Source organism: Rattus norvegicus, chromosome X, assembly GCF_036323735.1.
Source record: "Rattus norvegicus strain BN/NHsdMcwi chromosome X, GRCr8, whole genome shotgun sequence".
Taxonomy (NCBI): Eukaryota; Metazoa; Chordata; class Mammalia; order Rodentia; family Muridae; genus Rattus; species Rattus norvegicus.
The window spans coordinates 15,114,595-15,134,869 of NC_086039.1; the positions used below are offsets into that span (position 1 = coordinate 15,114,595).

At 38.4% G+C, this 20,275-nt stretch overlaps 1 protein-coding gene and 1 pseudogene across 1 annotated transcript in view; both read right to left on the reverse strand.

The window, feature by feature from the left end:
• Positions 1-2,687: 2,687 nt before the first annotated feature.
• On the reverse strand, positions 2,688-9,015 carry Psip1-ps1 (PC4 and SFRS1 interacting protein 1, pseudogene 1; annotated as a pseudogene).
• Positions 9,016-11,763: 2,748 nt separating this feature from the next.
• Positions 11,764-20,275, reverse strand: part of Otc (ornithine transcarbamylase) — a 76,116-nt gene continuing 67,604 nt past the window's right edge. The window contains exons 9-10 of the mRNA NM_013078.2: positions 18,662-18,799; positions 11,764-12,178 (exon numbers count right to left, since the gene is read on the reverse strand). Of these exons, the coding sequence (NP_037210.1) occupies positions 12,119-12,178; positions 18,662-18,799 (198 nt within the window). The 3' untranslated portion in view covers positions 11,764-12,118. The remainder of the gene's footprint in view (positions 12,179-18,661; positions 18,800-20,275) is intronic.

Genomic DNA, 20,275 nt, shown 5'->3' on the forward strand with positions numbered 1-20,275 from the left:
TCAGCATATACTTCTTTGCTGCATAAATATTGTCTAGGTTTGATGGCTGTATATATTATATATATAGGCGGGATCCACAGGTGGGCCAGGCTCTGAACGTCCATTCCTTCAGTCTCTGCTCCAAACTTCTATATCTCCTCCTATGAAAATTTTGTTCCCCCTTTTAAGAAGGACTGAAGCATCTGCACTTTGGTGATCTTTCTTGAGCTTCATGTGGTCTGTGAATTATATCTTGGGTAATTCAAGCTTTTGGGCTAATATACACTTATCAGTTATTTCATACCATATGTGTTTTTTAAAATTCGATTACCTCAGTCACGAAGATAATTTCTAGTTCCATCCATTTGCCTATGAATTCCAGGAAGTCATTGTTTTTGATAGCTGAGTAGTACTCCAGTGTGTAGATGTACCACATTTTCTGTATCCATTCCTCTGTTGAAGGCCATCTGGGTTCTTTCCAGGTTCTGGTTATTATAAATAAGGCTGCTTATGAGCATAGCAGAGTGTGTGTCTTTGTTATATGTTGGGGCATCTTTTGGGTATATGCCCAAGAGAGGTATAGCTGGGTCCTCAGGTAGTTCAATGTCCAATTTTCTGAGGAACCTCCAGACTGATTTCCAGAATGGTTGTACCAGTCTGCAATCCCACCAACAATGGAGGAGTGTTCCTTTTTCTCCACATCCTCGCCAGCATCAATTGTCACCTGAGTTTTTTATTTTAGCTATTCTGACTGGTGTGAGATGAAATCTCAGGGTTGTTTTGATTCTCATTTCCCTGACTAAAGATGTTGAATACTTTTTTAGGTATTTTTCAGGCATTCAATATTCCTCAGCTGAGAATTCTTTGTTTAGCTCTGTAACCCATTATTAATAGGGTTATTTGGCTCTCTGGAGTCTAACTACTTCAGTTCTTTGTATATTTTGGATATTAGCTCTCTATGAGATGTAGGATTGGTAAAAAATCTTTTCCCAATCTGTTGGTTGATGTTTTGTCCTAGAGACAGTGAGTTAGAGAAAGAAGCTTTGCAGTTTTATGAGGTCCCATTTGTCGATTCTTGATCTTAGAGCATAAGCCATTGGTGTTTTGTTCAGGAAATTTTCTCGAGTGTCCATGTGTTCAAGATTCTTCCCCACATTTTCTTCGATTAGTTTGAGTGTATCTGGTTTGATGTGGAGGTCCTTGATCCACTTGGACTTAAGCTTTATACATGGTGATAAGCATGGATCGATCTGCATTCTTCTACATTTTGACCTCCAGTTGAACCAGCACCATTTGTTGAAAAAGCTATCTTTTTTCCATTGGACGGTTTAAGCTCCTTTGTCAAAAATCAAGTGACCATAGGTGTTTGGGTTCATTTCTGGGTCTTAAATTCTGTTCTACTGATCTATCTGCCTTTCTCTGTACCAATACCATATAGTTTTTATGACTATTGCTCTGTAATACTGCTTGAGGTCAGGAATGGTGATTCCCCCAGAAGTCCTTTTACTGTTGAGGATAGTTTTTGCTATCCTGAGTTTTTTGTTATTCCAAATGAATTTACAAATTGTTCTGTCTAACTCTATGAAGAATTGAGTTGGAATTTTGATGGGAATTGCAATGAATCTGTAGATTGCTTTGTAGGCAAAATGGCCATTTTTACTCTACTAATCCTGCCAATCCATGAGCATGGGAGGTCTTTCCATCTTCCGAGATCTTCTTCACTTTCTTTCTTCAGAGGCTTGAAGTTCTTACCATACAAATCTTTCACTTGTTTGGTTAAAGTCACACTGAGGTATTTTATATTATTTGGGACTATTACTAAGGGTGTCGTTTCCCTAGTTTCTTTCTCAGCTTGTTTCTCTTTTGTATAGAGGAAGGCTACTGATTTACTTGAGTTAATTTTATACCCAACCACTTTGCTGAAGGTGTTCATCAAGTTTAGTAGTTCTCTGGTGGACCTTTTGGGATCACTTAAATATACTATCATATCATCTGCAAATAGCGATATTTTGACTTCTTCCTTTCCAATTTGTTTCCCTTTAACCTCCTTTTTGTTGTCTGATTCTGTGGCTAGGACTTCAAGTACTAACTATATTGAATAAGTAGGGAGAGAATAGGCAGCCTTGTGTAGTCCCTGATTTTAGTGGGATTGCTTCAAGCTTCTCTTCATTTAGTTTAGTGATGGCTACTGGTTTGTTGTGTATGACTTTTACTCTGTTTAGGTATGGGCCTTGAAGTCCTGATTTTTCCAGGACTTTTATCATGAAGGGGTATTGAATTTTGTCAAATGCATTCTCAGCATCTAATGAGATGATTATGTGATTTTTTTCCTTTGAGTTTGTTTACATTGTGGATGATGTTGATGGATTTCCATATATTGAACCATCCCAGGGATAAAGCCTACTTGATCATAATGGATGATCTTTTTGATGTGTTCTTGGATTCAGTTTGCGAGAACTTTATCAAGTATTTTTGCATCTATATTCATAAGGGAAATTGATCTTAAGTTGTTGGGTCTTTGTATAGTTTTAGGTATAAGTGTAACTGTGGCTTCATAGAAGGAATTGGATAGTGCTCCTTCCATTTCTATTTTGTAGAATAGTTTGGACAGTATTGGTATGAGGTCTACTATGAAGGTCTGATAGAATTCTGCACTAAACCCAACTGGCTTTTTTTGGTTGGGAAACTTTTAATAACTTCTTCTATTTCTTTTGGATTTATGGGACTGTTTAGATGGTTTATTTCATCCTGATTTAACTTTGGTACCTGATATCTGTGTAGAAAATTGTCCATTTCATTCAGATTTTCCAGTTTTGTTGGATATAGGCTTTTTAGTAGGATCTGATGACTTTTTTGAATTTCCTCAGTTTCTGTTGTTATGTCTCTCTTTTCATTTCTGATTTTATTTGGATACTGGCTAAAAGATTATCTATCTTGTTGATTTTCTCAAAGAACCAGCTCCTAGTTTTGTTGATTCTTTGTACAGTCCTTTTTGTTTCTACTTGATTGATTTCAGCCCTGAGTTTGATTATTACCTACTGTCTACTTCTCTTGGGTGTATTTGCTTCTTTTTGTACTAGGGCTTTTAGGTGTGCTGTCAAGCTGCTCATGTATACTCTCTCCAGTTTCTTTTGGAAGCACTTAGTGCTCAGCACTGCTTTTTTTTATGTCCCATAAGTTTGGGTATGTTATACCTTCATTTTCATTAAATTCTACGAAGTCTTTAATTTCTTTCTTTATTTCCTCCTTGACCAAGTTATCATTGAGTTGAACAACATTCAACTTCCATATGTATGTGGGCTTTCTGTTGTTTTTGTTGTTATTGAAGACCAGTTCTAGACCATGGTGATCTGAAAGGATGCGTGGGGTTATTTCACTCTTGTATTTCTTAGTACGTGTTTCGTGATGTACTATGTGGTCAATTTTGGAAAAAGTACCATGAGGTGCTGAGAAGAAGGTCCATTCTTTTGGTTTAGGATGGAGTGTTCTATAAATACCTATTAAATCCATTTGCTTCATAACTTCTGTTAATTTCTCTATGTCTCTGTTTATTTTCTGTTTCCATTTTCTGTCCATTGATGAGAGTGGGGTGTTGAAATCCCCCACTACTATTGTGTGAGGTGTAATGTGTGCTTTGAGATTTAGTAAGGTTTCCTTTATGAATGATTGCCCTTACATTTGGAGCATAGACATTTAGGATTGAGAGTTCATCTTGGATTTTTCCTTTGATGAATATAAAGTTTCCTTCTTTTTTTTTAATAACATTTGGTTAAAAGTCAATTTTATTTGCTATGGATGCTCCAGCTTGTTTCTTGGGACCATTTGTTTGGAAAATTGTTTTCTAGCCTTTTACTCTGTCTTTGTCACTGAGGTGTGTTTCTTGAATGCAGCAAAATGCTGGCTCCTCTTTATGTATCCAGTCTGTTAGTCTATGTCTTTTTATTGGGTATTTTGAGTCCATTGACGTTAACAGATATAAAGTAATAGTGCTTTTTGTTTCGTGTTAATTTTGTTGTTAGAGTTGAAATTAGGTTTGTGTGGCTCTCTTCTTTTGGATTCTTTGCAAGGAAATTTTTTCTTACTTTTTCTATGGTCACTATTCGTTTAAGGGTCTCTTGCTACTTCTTTGATGCCAGAAGGATGAATAATATGGTACCTTCCACTTCCCAAAATATCTTAATCAAAGACATCTTTGATCCAAGTTCCTGGAAGCAGAGTCTAGGATGGAAATTATGATGTAAGTGATGTACTGAGGAAGCATTCTCAGAAGAAAGGAAACAGATTAGAGCAGTGAGGGGAAGCAAAATATATTGATTCCAGGGTGGCAGTGAATTTGACTTCCTGGCTAAGAGTGTTCTATGAAACTCATAGCAATATTTTAGAGAAATGGGCAGCAGAGCATCATTATCAGGAAACCATAATAAAACTGGAGGTGGGCAAGGTAAGTGGATAAATCCAGTCAAAGAGATGCAGTTAGAACCCCACCAGCAGCAGTTCATTACATGAACATTTCTGTGACTCTTCATAGTTTTAGCTACTGGTAACTAACTATTGTTGCCTCATGTGGGACTCTCCTCCTATCTAGCCTCTGATCCCATAGAGCCATAACTATGGACCCGCCGGTTTCTTATTCTCACCCACATCTATGGATAAATCAAACCAAGGGGCTATATCCTAAATAGTTTATAAAGAAGTACTTAGTCCAATAATTACACTTCTCAGTTGGAGATATATTAATTTTAGAAACACTGTCATTATTCATTATGTTTTTTTTCCTGTAAAATGAAGCTAGAGTCTGAATTATGTTAAATCCTGTTCCATTTTTAAAATCCATTTGCCTAATGGTTTTGTTCAGAAAACAGTTGCTACATAGAAGCATGGATTAGAAACTAAATCTGGTGTTATTGACAAAAATCAAGTATTAATAAGCTGAAAACATTTGAGCCCATGACAACAGAAAATGAGAGAAGACATTGAAATGATTACTGCACTGTGTCTGTGGGTCTTTTCTTCAGGTGCAAGGTGGTATTGAAAAAACTTCCTGATGTAAATTGTCGATGCCTGATCTACTTTCCAGGGGATACCAGATGTTTGTGTGATTCAAAACAAGGCACCTCTCCAGGCATATGGAATACTGAACAATGTCCCCACTTAGGGGAGACATTCTAACAGCAACAACAACAAAACCACTTTTGGAGAAAAGACCTGGAAAGGCAACACTGAAGGATTTGCTCATTGACGTGCTGATCAGGTCTCAATGTTAACTTGAATTTTTTTACTTGTCATTTTTGCACAGAGTATAGCTTGCACAGCCCCATGTGAAATTTCCATTTGTAGAATCCTGATCACTGTCACCTGATGGATGACCCTTCATATTCGTCAAAAGATACTAGTCCTAAAGGACTGCTGAGTCAGGCCCTGTCTCAAGATATGGCTTAAAGAAGTGATCAATGACTACTTCTATAATAAAAGGATCCTGAAGGAATATGGCCTGGATTGCTTTGCAATATTCATTCACTCTTATTTACCATGTGACAAGACATGCCATGGAATTTTAGCAATGAATCAAGGAATCCCTGGCATGTTTAATTAAAGTTCAAGGGTTATGGGTCATTATGAGTAAAAAATGAATTGTCCCTCATGACCTCATGTATTTGATCAGTTGGTACCTAATATATGCCATGTTTTGGGATTCTGTGAAACTTATAGGATGGGAGGTTTCACAGATAAAGGAGGGGTCACTGGTGATAGGTCTTTGAGGATTATAGCCTGTTTCTATGCTCTCTGAGCTCCTGCTTCCTAAACTGTCAAGAGATGAACAAACTTCAAGCTCCCGTCACAGTGACTTAGTGCTCTACCATGCCTTTCCACCTGCACCTCCAGGAACTGAGTCAAAATAAACCCTGCTTTTTGTGGTAGAAAAAAAACTTTTTAATTAAAACAATTAACACATTGACACTTATGGCTTAACTAGAATAATTTTTGTCCAAGTTAAAAATGTACTAAAGACAAAGCAGAAGACTGGTGTAAATGTAATGTACACTTGCTCAAAACAGTAGTTGAATGGTAAGAGCTATCAAAGCAAAGTCCAGTTATTGGAGTATTTAAAAAGTTTTACATAGGCAAAAATAATTAGCTGAGAAATCAAGAAAATATTTAATCGTATCGCACACAAACACTGGTATTAAGTCACTTTCCTACAGAACTTCAAAGCATGAGGATGAACTTTTCTAAGTAATAGAAACCAATAACTGACCTGAATATCTTTGAAATGTAATCCCTTAATTTAACAGAGTCATAGTCCCTGTCTGTGTGTATGGACTATCTGGTTAGTATCTTGGAACAACTGATGTTTGTTTCTTCTCTAATCCTCTGCTGTGTTTGATAGAGAAACTAAAAACCCCATTCTGGGGGTTGGGGATTTAGCTCAGTGGTAGAGCGCTTGCCTAGCAAGCACAAGACCCTGGGTTCAGTCCCCAGCTCTGAAAAAAACAAAAACAAAATCAAAAACCATTCTGATATGGCCATGTTAGGTTCGTTTCCATATTTATCACTTAGAAGCATCATGGATTGATTCTAATTTAAAAGGGGCAAAGAAAACACACCTTAATGAATGTGACCTTCTTAATGAGTGTAAGATTAAAAACAAAGTAGTTTTGGTTTGTGTGATTAGTACCTATCAAGGATTGTAGATGGACTCCCTATATGTATCTATAACCAGTCTGTTCTCTCTAGTTCTAACGCCACTGAAATCCCTGTTCTAAAACGAAATTACTTTTAAAAGTAAACAAATTTGTACCTTCTATAACAACATGGTGAACATCTAGTTATCATACAGACTACACATTATTACAAAGAGGCACGCTAATGTAGCACAATGGACTGAGGTGGTAACTGTTGATAAAAGGGAGTACTTAGAAGTGACATTCATTTTATCATCCATAAAAATGTTCAACTTCTAAAAAACCCACAAACAGTGAAAAAGACAGTCTGGTAAATCCAATATTTATGAAAACTACGCATACAACCCATGGTATTTGGGAAAAGAGGAAAGATTTATATAAGTAGCAGTTCCAAAATGTAACTGCCCTATTACCAATTACACACTAACATACACATTAACCGAAAATATACTACAGTCATGTCTATAAAGCAGGTTAACCTTTCTAATTTGGTTTCCCTTACTCCTAAACTAGATGGTGGAGCTGTTAATACTGCACATGGAAAATTAGCAATAATTGACTTTTACACAAATATAAAGGGTTTTTCTTTTCCCCAATTACTTAGACTTCAAAACCCAGGCTTATAAAACTTAAAACCTTTCAGCAGCCTAAGTATTTCAAACAAAGCCACTCACAACAGACTTCTCACCTACTCTTTGAAGTCTGCAGACCTAGTTATCTAGTGCAGACTCCTTCAGAGCGCTTCGGCCTCTCTCTTCTCCAGGTGTCTTTGTCTTACAGCTGGCCTCGCAGCTGCCTTTGCTTTCTTGGGTACCATCACCATTGTGTTGTGGATGACTACTCTGTTGAGCATCTCTTGAGCATTTAGGCTTTGTACTTGTTTGTTCCTTTTCTAGCTTTTTGTTTGGCTCTTTCTTCCCTCAGTCTTTGGCTTTATTTGCTTCCTCATGCTGTCTTTGTTCAGCACTTGAGTGGTGATTGTATCTCCTTCACCAACCAAAAACATATTCTTAAACTTGTTATATAACATTGTAGACTTTTCTGTGATAACTTGACTGACTTTGAAGCACCGTATTTTCTTCAGGGTTGTGATCTCTGTGTGCTTCTGTGCTTGTTGCACTGTTCCCTGAAGTGAAGCAAATTCATCCAGTGCCTCAATGCATCTGTTCACATGGAGATTATCAAATTTGAGTGAATTTTCAATCTCAGCATATATCCTTTGAAGTTGAGAATCCATTAATGTTTCTCGCTTCTTCTCCACTTTCTTAACTTCTGGCTTCTTTCCTTCATCTTTATTCTGCTACTCAGTTTCCATTTCTTCCTCTTGTTTGTGTTTCCAATCCGTGGCCTCTTTCTCATGTTGGCCTTTTAGCATGTTCCTCCTGTGAGAAACCCGAAAGTTTCTTTCACCCTTTCTCTTCTTTTCACCTTCTTATCATCTTCATTTTCTGAATCAGAGGTTGATGTAACCCCTGGTTTAGCTAAACTTTTCTGGTTAGATTCAACTTCGTTCTTCCCCTCTTTCTTACCTGGTTCTTTTCTTGGCTTCTCTTCTTCCTTTTGACCAAAGGACATATTTCCTTATTCAGAAAATAAGAAAAATTATAGCAAACCAAATAAATGAAGAGGTTTTAATGAAGGATTGTTGGAGATAGATAACAATGCAAAAGTGAAATTTTCAAGTCAACAGGTATCAACCACAGAGTCAAATGCATCATGTGATGTTGAAGTGGAAGAAAAAGGAACTCGTGCTTCAAAGGAAAATACTGATCAGGAAGAAAAAGCCAGCAATGAAGATGTGACTAAAGCAGCTGACATAACCACTCCAAAAGCTGCCAGGGGAGGAAGAAAGAGAAAGGCTGAAAAACAAGTGGACACTGAAGAGGCAGGAACGGTGACTATAGCAACCATTTCTAAGGTGAAAGCAAGTCCTAACAGAGGATGACCTGCGCCTATTGACGTCAAGGTTCCAAAACCAAGAGGCAGACCTAAGGTGGTAAAACAGCCCTGTCCATCAGAAAGTGACATGGTTATTGATGAAGACCAAAGTAAAAAGGGGGGAGGGGCAAAATAAACCCTTCTAAGTCATTTTTTGTCACAGTGATGCAGGAAGGAACTAATCCACATGCAAGTAGAACACGAAGTAGAACATGGTCTCACTTGTGATCTTCTTGGAAACTCTTTCTACCTCAGGATTTTATAATAGCCAAATCATTAGAAGAGGTTTGATAGCCTGGAAACCTCAGCTAGAACCAAACATAATGGGCCAAAAAGTCAATGATTACTAATGATATTTGTCTTAGGGTTCTCCTGCTGTGAACAGACACCATGACCAAGGCAACTCTTATAAGGACAACATTTAATTGGGGCTGACTTACAGGTTCAGAGGTTCAGTCCATTATCATCAAGGTGGGAACATGGCAGTGTCCAGGCAGACATGGTGCAAAAGGAGCTAAGAGTTCTACATCTTATTCTGAAGGCAAACAGAAGACTGGCTCCTTGCCCACCCCCACAGTGACACACTTCTTCCAACAAGATTACATCTACTCCAACAAGGCCACGCTTCCTAATAGTGCCACTCCCAGGGCCAAACATATTAAAAGCACCACAGTATTCTGCTATCCTCATAGGTTGGAGCCTAGCCCAATGGTCATCAAAGAGACTTCATCCAGCAACCAATAGGAACAGATGCAGAGACTCACAGTAAACATTAGGCAGAGCTCAGGGAACCACGTAGAAGAAGGGATGTAGGAGCCAGAGGGGTTGAGGACACAACAAGAACACAGCCCACAGAATGAACTAAAGCAGGGCTTATGGGGGCTTACAGTGACTGAAGTGACAATCACAGAGCCCGCATGGGTCTGTGCTAGGTCCTCTGCATATATGCTATGGTTTTGTAGCTTGGTGTTCTAGTAGTCCTAACAGTGCGAGTCTCCAAAAGAAGCTGACTCTTTTGCTTGCTTTTGGAACCCTTTTACTTCTAGTGGGTAACCACGTTCAACCTTGATATATATTCTTTATCTTATTGTAACTTGTTATGACATGTTCAGTGGAGACCCCTGGGAGGCTTGCTCTTTTCTGAAGAGAAACAGAAGATAAGAGAAAAGAAGAGGAGAGAAGACTGAATGGAGTGGAGGGAGAGTAAACTGTGGTCAGGATGTAATGTATGAGATAACATATGTATATGAACTATCTGACATTAAATTGTTTCTCTGGGAGTTATTAAAAATTAATCACCAAAAAAATCCACAACCCTACTGATGATTCTTTCTCAATGTAGAAATCATTGCGGCACAATTATGTGTGGCTTTCTATTCCTGATGTCATAGTGGAGAGAGTCTGGAAGAAATAATTCTTTGGCTAGTTTTATTAATTAAATAAATAGGATTTCTTATATATGTCAGGGACCCAAGGGTCACTGTTAGAGTTGTGTTAATTTTTCGAGTTGTAGCACTTATGTAAATGGGGAGACGAGGAGGAAAGTAAAAAAAGAAGATTAAAAATAGAATTGATAAAATTTAAAGTTGAACTTTCTTCCATCACTGTTTTTTTTTTATGAAGTAATCTTTTTCTTTAAAGATTTTTAGATCTTACAGTTTCCTTCCAGGTTTCTTTGAAAAAGAAATTAAATCATATGGAACAGAAAGCTTGGAGAATTTCGAGGAAAAACTGACTATATTTTTAAGCAAAAAAGAAAAAAGATTACAAGTTATTTCTGGTTTGGAAACAACCCTAGACCATAAATTTGGTTCAGGAAAAGTACGATATTCTATCACCATTGGAGATCATGTGGTACTTGGAGGAATATGACTTTGTATATGTGTACATATATTTGCCCATGTGTGGGTATGAAATCCAAATGTCAACATCTCATTTCTTCCTCAACTACTCTCGATGTTATCTTTTAGGATGGGTGGACATACTAAACCTGGTGCTCCCCCACTGGCTAGATTGACTGTCCAATGAACTCTGGGGTAGCAGATTGTTCCCATGCCCCATGCCATGTTAGGCTTACAGGTACACAAATTACATCTAGCTTTTTAAACATGGAATTATGGGATCAGAATTCAGATCCTCATGTTTGTGTGAGAGGCACTTTACCAACTTAGCCATTACCTTGGCCCTGCTACTTTTAAAATAGTAGTTTGAAGGTGAGCCTTCGCAGTCCATATAGCACCTGCTGGTTGAACTGCCCCAATATTCTTTGCCAAAGGAAGGTATTCCAGTAAGCCTTGTTCTCTTTGTCTCTTAAGTGCTTCCAATAAGCTTCAATCGATGTGAAGGCCACTTTTGACATTTACTAGAAAGTTTGATATTTTTCATGATATTACAGAATAATGTTTTATTGTATCTTCATTGTATATCTAATTTTTATTCATCTCTTGCTTATTCATTTAAGTCATAAATGTCTGTTAATGAATATAAGTCAACCAGACTGAAAACATTTTTTTTTTAAATAGGGGTGGAACATGAAGTCAATTACATTATTTTGTCCTATAGTAAACTGTGTTATTTTAAGAACAACCTCCTATGTTATTTAAATTATCGACTAAAATATTTGTAATCATTTCATAGTCATTTGACTAATTTGATCACCCACAAAGGAGATCTATTCAAATTGTGATGATCACACCTAGGGAGAAAAAGGCAAGGGAAAATTTGGCAAATAGTAGATTTATGGAAATAGTCAATATGTGGTATGAGTAGATTTATGATAAGCCCAGATATAAAAAAAATAAATTGTTCCTACTGGAGAAATTGTAATTATGGGCTATGTGAGTCTGTAATGAACCCATGATCCTGGACAGGTACCCATATGCAACATGAAGTAGTCAGTACATAGAGAGATGTATGCATTTGACAGACTCCGATCTTCCCATAAATTATTAGAAAAATACTTCGGTATGGGTAAATTGTCATTTTTAAAGAATTCCATGATGTCTCTGTGGCTGTCTGACTTTGCTTGTTGCCCTGAGAATTGTACTCATTTGCAGGATGTAGGTCATTCAACTCTCTCATTGGTCTGAAGGCCCATGAACTTGATAGCAGTTGACTGCCTGGCAAATGTTTATTCAGAAATGAGCACGAGTGATCATTTATTAAGGTAATAAGCATGGATTACATTTAATGACTTAGATGGTATGCATTGTAAGCATAGTGTTTAATGCTTAGTGGAAGGAAATGTGTATGATAATTAATATGAAACCCAAATATCATTCAGAAGTTGTGAATTGAAGAGAGTGCTTAAGTCAAGTCAAGCAGGATAATAAAATGCCCAGCACTTAAACTAAAAGCTTTAAGCAATTCTCACAATAGCAAAGCAATTACATAATTATATCACGCACTAGGGATGTGTTTACAATTTCAATTCTTCTCTTTTCTACATAAACTGACTTATTCTGCTGCTAAAGAACAGATTTTTTTGTCTTTTGGGTTTTTCGTCCTCTTGACAGGCATCAGAACTTTGGCTTCTGGAGCACAGGTGAGTAGTCTGTCAGCAGGGATACCATGACAGCCTGGGATGACAAAAGAGAAACAAACGGATAAACATTAGCACCAGTCTGCCTTGGGACCTAAACTAAGAGAATTAGACTTCAGTTTTGCAGGCTTAGAATTTAAAATATGTTTTCCCAAGGAAAGGACAAGGGAACAGGTCTTAACTAATACTTATTTTTGTTCAGATGAAGGAAGGTCCACAGGGGTTAGCCAGACCCAAGTATTTTCATCAACACCGTTCTTACTGAAGACACATTATGGTCAGAGACTTAAAGTGTGATGTCACGATGCTTGCAATGAGTGGGGCAATATGATGCCCCCTGACCCAGTTCCCCTTGTTTACTCTGTGGTGATGCCATTTGAAACCTAGAGACATTTGAAAGAAGCCGCGTGGAAGTAATAAATGTAATAAATAATTGCTACTAATAATAAGTAATAAATTACTCAAGCAAATCTATGCCTCCTTTCTTGGGCTGTCAACCCAAGAATACACACACACACACACACACACACACACACACACACACACACACACACACACATATATGTCAAAATGAAGCTCACTAAACACCATATTATGTGTCAGTCAAATATATTTGCCCACCACTAGGCTAAATAATTGGATGAGTTAAAAATGAACTTCCATGCATTTTCTTACTTAATGAAATGACCTGTTAAGGTGGCTTCCTTCATTATTGCTTAGAAATCAAAAGGCAGAAATGGATCTAAATCCAAATTCTCTGATTCTACTCTTAAGAAGCAGTATTATTGCCTCTGAGGTAATTCTCTAAGTATCCACAGGCTTCAGCAGAAATGCAGTGTTGCATTTCAAAGACATTCACTGAATATCTGTGTGCATCAGGGTGTAGGTATGTGCATGTGATTGTAGTTATGTGCCATTGTCCATAGAGACCAGAGAAAAGCTCTGGATCCCCTCTCAAGTCCTCTTTGCAAAACAGTATTCATGCCTTTTAAAAAATTATTGGATTTTTTTATCTACATTTCAAATGTTATTCCCTTTCCTGGTTTCTTGGCCATAAGCTCCCTATCCCATCCCCCTCTCCTTCTTCTATAAGTGTGTTCCCCCTCCCCAACCAGTCCCTATTCCCACCTCCGTGACATTCCCATGCACTGGGGGGTTCAGTCTTGGCAGGACCAAGGGTTTCTCCTTCCACTGGTGCCCAACAAGGCCATCCTCTGCTACATATGAAGCTGGAGCCATGGGTCAGTCCATGTGTACACTTTGGATGGTGGTTTAGTCCCTGGGAGCTCTGGTTGGTTGGTATTGTTGTTCTTATGGGGTTGCAAGCTCCTTCAGCTCCCTCGGTCCTTTCTCTAACTTCTCCAATGGGGACCCCGTTCTCAGTTCAATGGTTCGCTACTAGCATTCGCCTCTGTATTTGTCATGCTCTGGCTAAGCCTCTCAGGAGACAGCTATATCAGGCTCTTGTCATCATGTACTTCTTGGCTTCATAGATATCGTCTAATTTTGGTGGCTGTATATGTATGAGCTGGATCCCCAGTTGGGCAGGCTCTGAATGGCCATTTCTTCAGTCTCTACTCCAAATTTTGTCTCCATATCCCCTCCTGTGAATACTTTTGTTCCCCTTTTTAAGAAGAACTGAAGCATCCACACTTTGGTCATCCTTCTTGAGCTTCCTGTGGTCTGTGAATTGTATCTTGGGCAATTCGAGCTTTTAGGCTAATATCCACTTATCAGTAAGTGCATTCCTAATTGAGGCATTCTCTCTCCAGCCCTATGAATGCACTTTTAAACAGCTAGCCTGTGCTGAGTGTTTCTGTGCATCAGACCACTTTAAAACATTGTATATTAGGCGAATGCCAGCAGCAAACCACTGAACTGAGAACGGGCCCCCCTTGAAGGAATCAGAGAAAGGACTGGAAGAGCTTGAAGGGGCTCGAGACCCCATATGAACAACAATGCCAACCAACCAGAGCTTCCAGGGACTAAGCCACTACCCAAAGACTTTACATGGACTGACCCTGGGCTCCAACCTCATAGGTAGCAATGAATAGCCTAGTAAGAGCACCAGTGGAAGGGGAAGCCCTTGGTCCTGCCAAGATTGAACCCCCAGTGAACATGATTGTTAGGGGGAGGGCGGTAATAGGGGGAGGATGGGGAGGGGAACACCCATATACAAGGAGAGGGGGAGGGGTTAGGGGGATGTTGGCCCAGAAACTGGGAAGGGGAATAATAATCGAAATGTAAATAAGAAATACTCAAGTTAATAAAGATGGAAAAAGAACATTGTATATGGTATGGAGGGGTAAGCAATATGAACTGTAAACAGTAAAGATGATGTGCAATTCTTCTGACTGCATGATGGTAAACAGGGAAACTGACCTCTGTGTTCAGCTGACTCTTACTTCCTTAAATCCTCAAGATCATTTTGAACTTGTTTCTGTTTTAGCCTCAGTTTTTTCCCCAACGGGAGTAGATTTGGTTAAATGAAATTATAATTATAGTATTTTTTTCCAAGATCAGGGAACCAAATTTAAACCCGTTTTTTCAAAGCCTACATTCTCAAACCACTATCATATGCACCTTCAGAGTGAAAACGAATGCACTGACTACAGGGCCAGGCTATGTTGCCCGCACTCTTCCAGCCATAAGGCAGAGCATCACTGAGATGCTCCTTCTTAGGCGTGATCGTTTTATTTCCTCTCAGTCGGAGAACAATGAATAGACAAAGAAACAAAATGACAAGGTTTTACTTGTAGACAATAAAATTTTAAAGTGGTTAAAAGGATGCAGGAGAATGGAGAGTCCAGGGAGACCTTGGTAACGCAGGACACTGTTAAAAAGGACCGTGGGAGGGCATTTCAGGAGGGGAAAGACATGGAACAGTTTTACCTGTTCAAGCTCTTTTAAGGGTTTACAGATCTGCATCTGACGTTTTCCTTCATGTGTCACAGTCATAGCTCATCTTCACAAAATCAAAACAAACAAACAAACCTAGGAATGGGTGGTGTTGCCAAACAGTCAAAATTTATCTAAACCATGCTCTTTTTTGCTCTAAGCGTGTTCTAAATAGTGTGTGGAACATACTCCTATTAAAAAAATTAATAGTTTATCTGAAATTGCAATTTAACTGAGCACACTGTATTTCATATAGCAGTCTTAGCTCGGAGAGGAGTGAATAATTTCGAGTAACACGAATTGTATTTGCAAAGGTGTTAGATACTTAAGGATCATCCCGATAAAAGTGATTTTAAGTGGAGCATTTTCAAAAGAGTCTCTTTAGGTTACTTTAGTACTATGGGTTAAAAACATGTATACAGAGGGGGAAATATACCAGTAGTTTTATATGTATTGCTTTCTCACTAATCACAGAAAAACACAAAAACAATTTCTGGGGAGGAAAATGTGCTTTTTGTTTCTGTTTTTAAAGAAGGCATGTGCACTATGGAGCGAATATTGTGTTGGGAGTAGACTTGTTGGAAAGTACTTAATGTGGAGGCCTTGTAAAGGAGCCCTAACAGCACATTTTCACTTTAATGATCTTACATAAGATAGGAACAGGCTTTCTCTACGTTCTTGGAGTGATGTACCTTACAATAGTCGTTGTATGCATCTCAGATGTGGAAGCCAGGTAGGATCTTTTCTTCTTGCTTCCACCCTTATTTGAAATGAAGTTCTATAGTAGAAAACCATTCCCTAGAGGAGTGCTCTTCAGCAGATCTGTCAGCATTGGTGAAAATGACCAGCCTGTGCTGCCCAATACTGAACACCCAAGGTGTGGTTTGAGCTTAGTTTGACCAAGGAATTAAATCTTTAATTTTTTAAAATTTAATATAAATGTAAATAGCTGTGTGTACCCGGTGGCTCCCTGATTGATAGAACAATTGTAGGATATTGTCCATTTAGAGCATCCTGAAAAACAAATTATCCCAGCAGTGCTGAATCTAAAGGCCATTCTGAACAAGCAGAGAATAATTTTATTGCCCTTTAAAACAGGAATGCAGTCCAGATGACCTCCAAGGTCCCATCCTGCTTGAAAATGCTCTGCACTTAGAGATTGTAACAGGCTGTGGGAGGGCTGAATATTATTCTTTTGCGATTTCACTTTAAACCCTACAGTGCCTGGCAGAGAATCTGGCAAAGTTTAGAAGCTCAAATCACGTGGCTGAAATGAACTCCAAGGGACCTCCAAATCCTCCAGCAAGGGCACAAGGACAGAGCTGTCGACTGCCACCTTCTCAGCATTCATGTTAAGAATGTTAAATAATCAGTTATGCCTCTCTTTGTGTTCTCGGTGAGTCAGTGGGCTCATTTTATGGGTGTGCTCACTGAAGGTTGAGACAGTTTATCCAAGATGACACAGATGGTTTGTTTTGAAGCTGGGTGATAGAAGGCGTTTCTTGACAGCCAGCGCAGCAGTCTTAGACTCTCTGTATTCACTTTAGCATAGCCTTCCCTTCAGAATTTCATTAAGCTAAATCTTTCCATAATAAGAGTAGTCCAAGACAACAGATAGAGTGAGAGCACAGTGAGACCTAGGTGGATAAAGTGGGCTATGAAAGTTCACTGTGTGAATTATGTTCTTGTAAACATGTTAACCACAATGACACATTGTAGATTTAACTTTGGAAGTAAACCTAACTTAAACATGTTATATGCTTTAAATTTTCAGAAACACAGACTATCTCCACAGTTGAGATTTGAGCATCTCCCCTAGTATTTACGCCATCTCCCTTAGCAGATTTATTTAGATCATCTTTGAGACTTCAATTGTCCTCTAAAAACAGAGTTTGAAGGGAAATTATGTCTTTTCCTAAGGTGAATGTTGGAGAACTTTCATTTTCTATTTTACATCATCGAGATTTTTAATACTCACAATGTGGTCCATAAGACAATGACATTTGAATTATCTAGGGTCTCATAAATATCAACTCTCAAGCCCCATCTCAGGAGTAGTAACTCCAAAGTTTCTCTTAACAAATTAGAGAAATGACTAGTAAATCTTCAGAGACTAGCTTAGAAGAAAAGCAATTGAAGCAGTAGCTAAAATTATGGGTCCTGCATCAGATCAACCCTGAAGAAAATAATTATGATGCTAATTAGGATAATATTCATACTGCATTAGGCACTTCTAAAATTCTCTTGAATTATTTAATGACCATAATGATCTTATTCTCACTGATAAAGAATTAACAGTCCTTCCCAACTTACTCTACCATACCACGGTGATTAGATGCTAATACTATATTTTTCCAGACTTCCTTGAAGCTTCAGTAAAAGAATGGTAATAAACTACATCTAGTGAACACTTGGATATACAAGCAAACGGCATGCACTAGAAGTCACTGTCTGAAAGATTTAATCCTCGTTTCCATGTGCAGGTTAAAGTATCTGCTTCAGCTAGTGCATCTGACTTCAGTGGCCCTCGATACCAGGCTATGGGTTGTTGTAGTTGTAGTTTTTCTGGCTAGAAAACATCTACAATGAGTTGGTGTATATTTTTCGGCTTGTGATGTCTTGCCTATGTGGTGCTCTGTCATGATTCACTGTATTCCCTCACCCGATGGGGTTTTTCGTGTCTATTAACCTCTTTCCCGTACCCACCTAGGGTGGAGTGTGTTGCTTGCAATGAAGCCTCTGCTGTAGAGTACTTGAGATCAGCTAAATACCTTTAAAATGGAGGAGCTAACTTAGAGCATATGCATATGGAGTTTTCCATAGACATTTCCCCGTGCATATTGCAAAGCAATATCATGTTAGTACTTCTTCACATACCAGTGGTAAAGATGACCAACAGCTTCATCTGATAGGGATGAAGGATGTCTGGCATAAATTTACCATAAATTTTAGAAATGTTCCATACTTATAAACAAATTAACCTCCATGACCAAACTCAGAGAACTACAGTTCCTTGGTTAATATATCAAGAAAAGAGTAAAAGAGGAGAAGAGTCAAAGAAAGAAATGATATTTTTGAATGGCTTTTTCATACTAGGCATTCAATTAGCAGCTTCAACAAGCACAGATTGCTATAATTGTAACTCATGACAGTAAGAGTTTTGATTAAAATTGATGAATTTGGGAGGGAATCTATTTTACTTCATTCAGCTATGCTGTGCATGCTAATAAGAAATACTGGCTTGTGATCTTCCCGAACAACAACAGCAAAAAAACATAGACCAGGATGGCGAATGGCTCAGCAGGTAAAGACAACATGCTGCCAAATCTGAAGACGTGGGTTTGAGCCCCAGGACGCACACAGTAATAGCAAAGAACTGACTCCTGCAAGAGACTCTTCTTAACCTCCAATTATGCTCTTTGTTAAGTGTGTGCCACCCCATGCACACTCAAAAAGACTTACATAGACTACAATTTAAACATGGAAAATAGATGCCAGAAGAGCAATCGGTATAGTTGGAGAAACCTGGATGCTTCTTTTTTTTACCCCAAAGCATGAATCGCCAAGTTGAAAGCACGGCGGCTACAATTTCTTACCCTTCCATTGCCCGCTTCTTCCTTACCATGATTGTCCACTTTCTATTTTCTGCCTCTGGGAACACTAATGACCGCGGAGAATAAAACACTTCATCATCTACTTCTTCTGGCTTTCTAGGCAAGCAGTGTAAAAACGTCCAGTCAGACGCAGCCACTTTAGCAGTCTAAAGAGATGGGGGTAAGATCACATTTTGAGTATGAAGTCTTACATGTGGCAGTCATATACAGCTTTTCAGTATGCAGTAGCACATTTGTCCTGGCATGATATATCACTGCAAAGCAAAGGGGCAGAGTGAAGTTTTTAGCAGAAGGCACCCAGGATAACGCATTAGCCCCTCTGACTTATGGCATTTTGTAGTCACTCTTCAATTTGGGAGATCGTCACTCCAAGTTCAAGCAGTCCATTTCCTTTTCTGATGTTCTGCCTTGCAAGGCAGTGGACGTTTTAGGAAGGAACCTGGCTGATATGCAGTGGGTAGCGGAAGTTGCCAGTACACCAAGAAGTTACTTCAATGCATTGGTATTATACTTTGAGCCATTTTTTCAAAGTTATGAGTTTGGGCATTTGAAGTATACCTTGTCACAAATTAAAATGGTTTTGAAGAGAGCAGTGAGGTAGGAGTGCATTAAGGAGGATTCTGAGCACTGCTTACTTTTTTCCAAATGCAAACGCGCTAGCACTCTCCATTTTCACCCGCAGTTAATTCCCCAAAGTAACACCCTCCATCCATTTCCATGTTTCACTTACACATTTAAAACTACATTGCCTCATACATTCTTACCTCAAAATTACTGCCTTTGTACTGAAATTTTATTTCGCTTCTAAGTTGAGAATAATTGAGCTTCTAAAGTACTGGCAAATGAGATGGAAAAGAAGTAGCATTTATACCTGTCACATGTCAGGAAAATTATTATTCTTCCAGCTTATAGTGCCGGCACCAGAAAATTGCCCAAGTTGAGCATGAGGCAAAGTATTGGTAAGTTAAAATTGCTCCACCAAATATTTGAAACATATGACAAAGGATTAACCATGCTATATAAAAGAATCTCATACAACCAGTGATAAAGGGAACAGATAGAAATCAATTAAAGATATGACAGAGATACAAAGACATAGAAACGGAATGACCAATCAATATGAAGAATGCTTAACCTAATCAGAAATAAGGCAACTTTAAGAAATCACGAGATGCCATTTTCTCTTCAACTTACAAGATGTAAAATGTAAATGACAAAGAACGGGGTATGTGGAGATAGACCTGTAATTTACAACTAGAAGTTAAACTATTCATCCTGTTTGGATGAACAGCACTGGTGCTTTTTTTTATGTATATAGGACAACAAAGAAAAATTCTTCCTTCAGAAGCTTATTGTCTAGTTCACGAAGAAATATTAATAAGGTTGTTCTTTGTAGAATTATTTGAAATTAAGATTTTTACTTATATCAATAAGAACTGTGTTGGCAAACCCACTTGTACTTTGCAATTCAAGGTGCAAGGTGAAGAATGAACCAATAGAGTTCACCTCTGGGATTGAGCTGTGACTGGAAGCAGGTGTCAGGGATGCTAGAGGCTGAAATTAAGTTCACTCTGTGGAATTGGGATCATTGTGATCTGTACTTTTCGTTTACATGCACACCA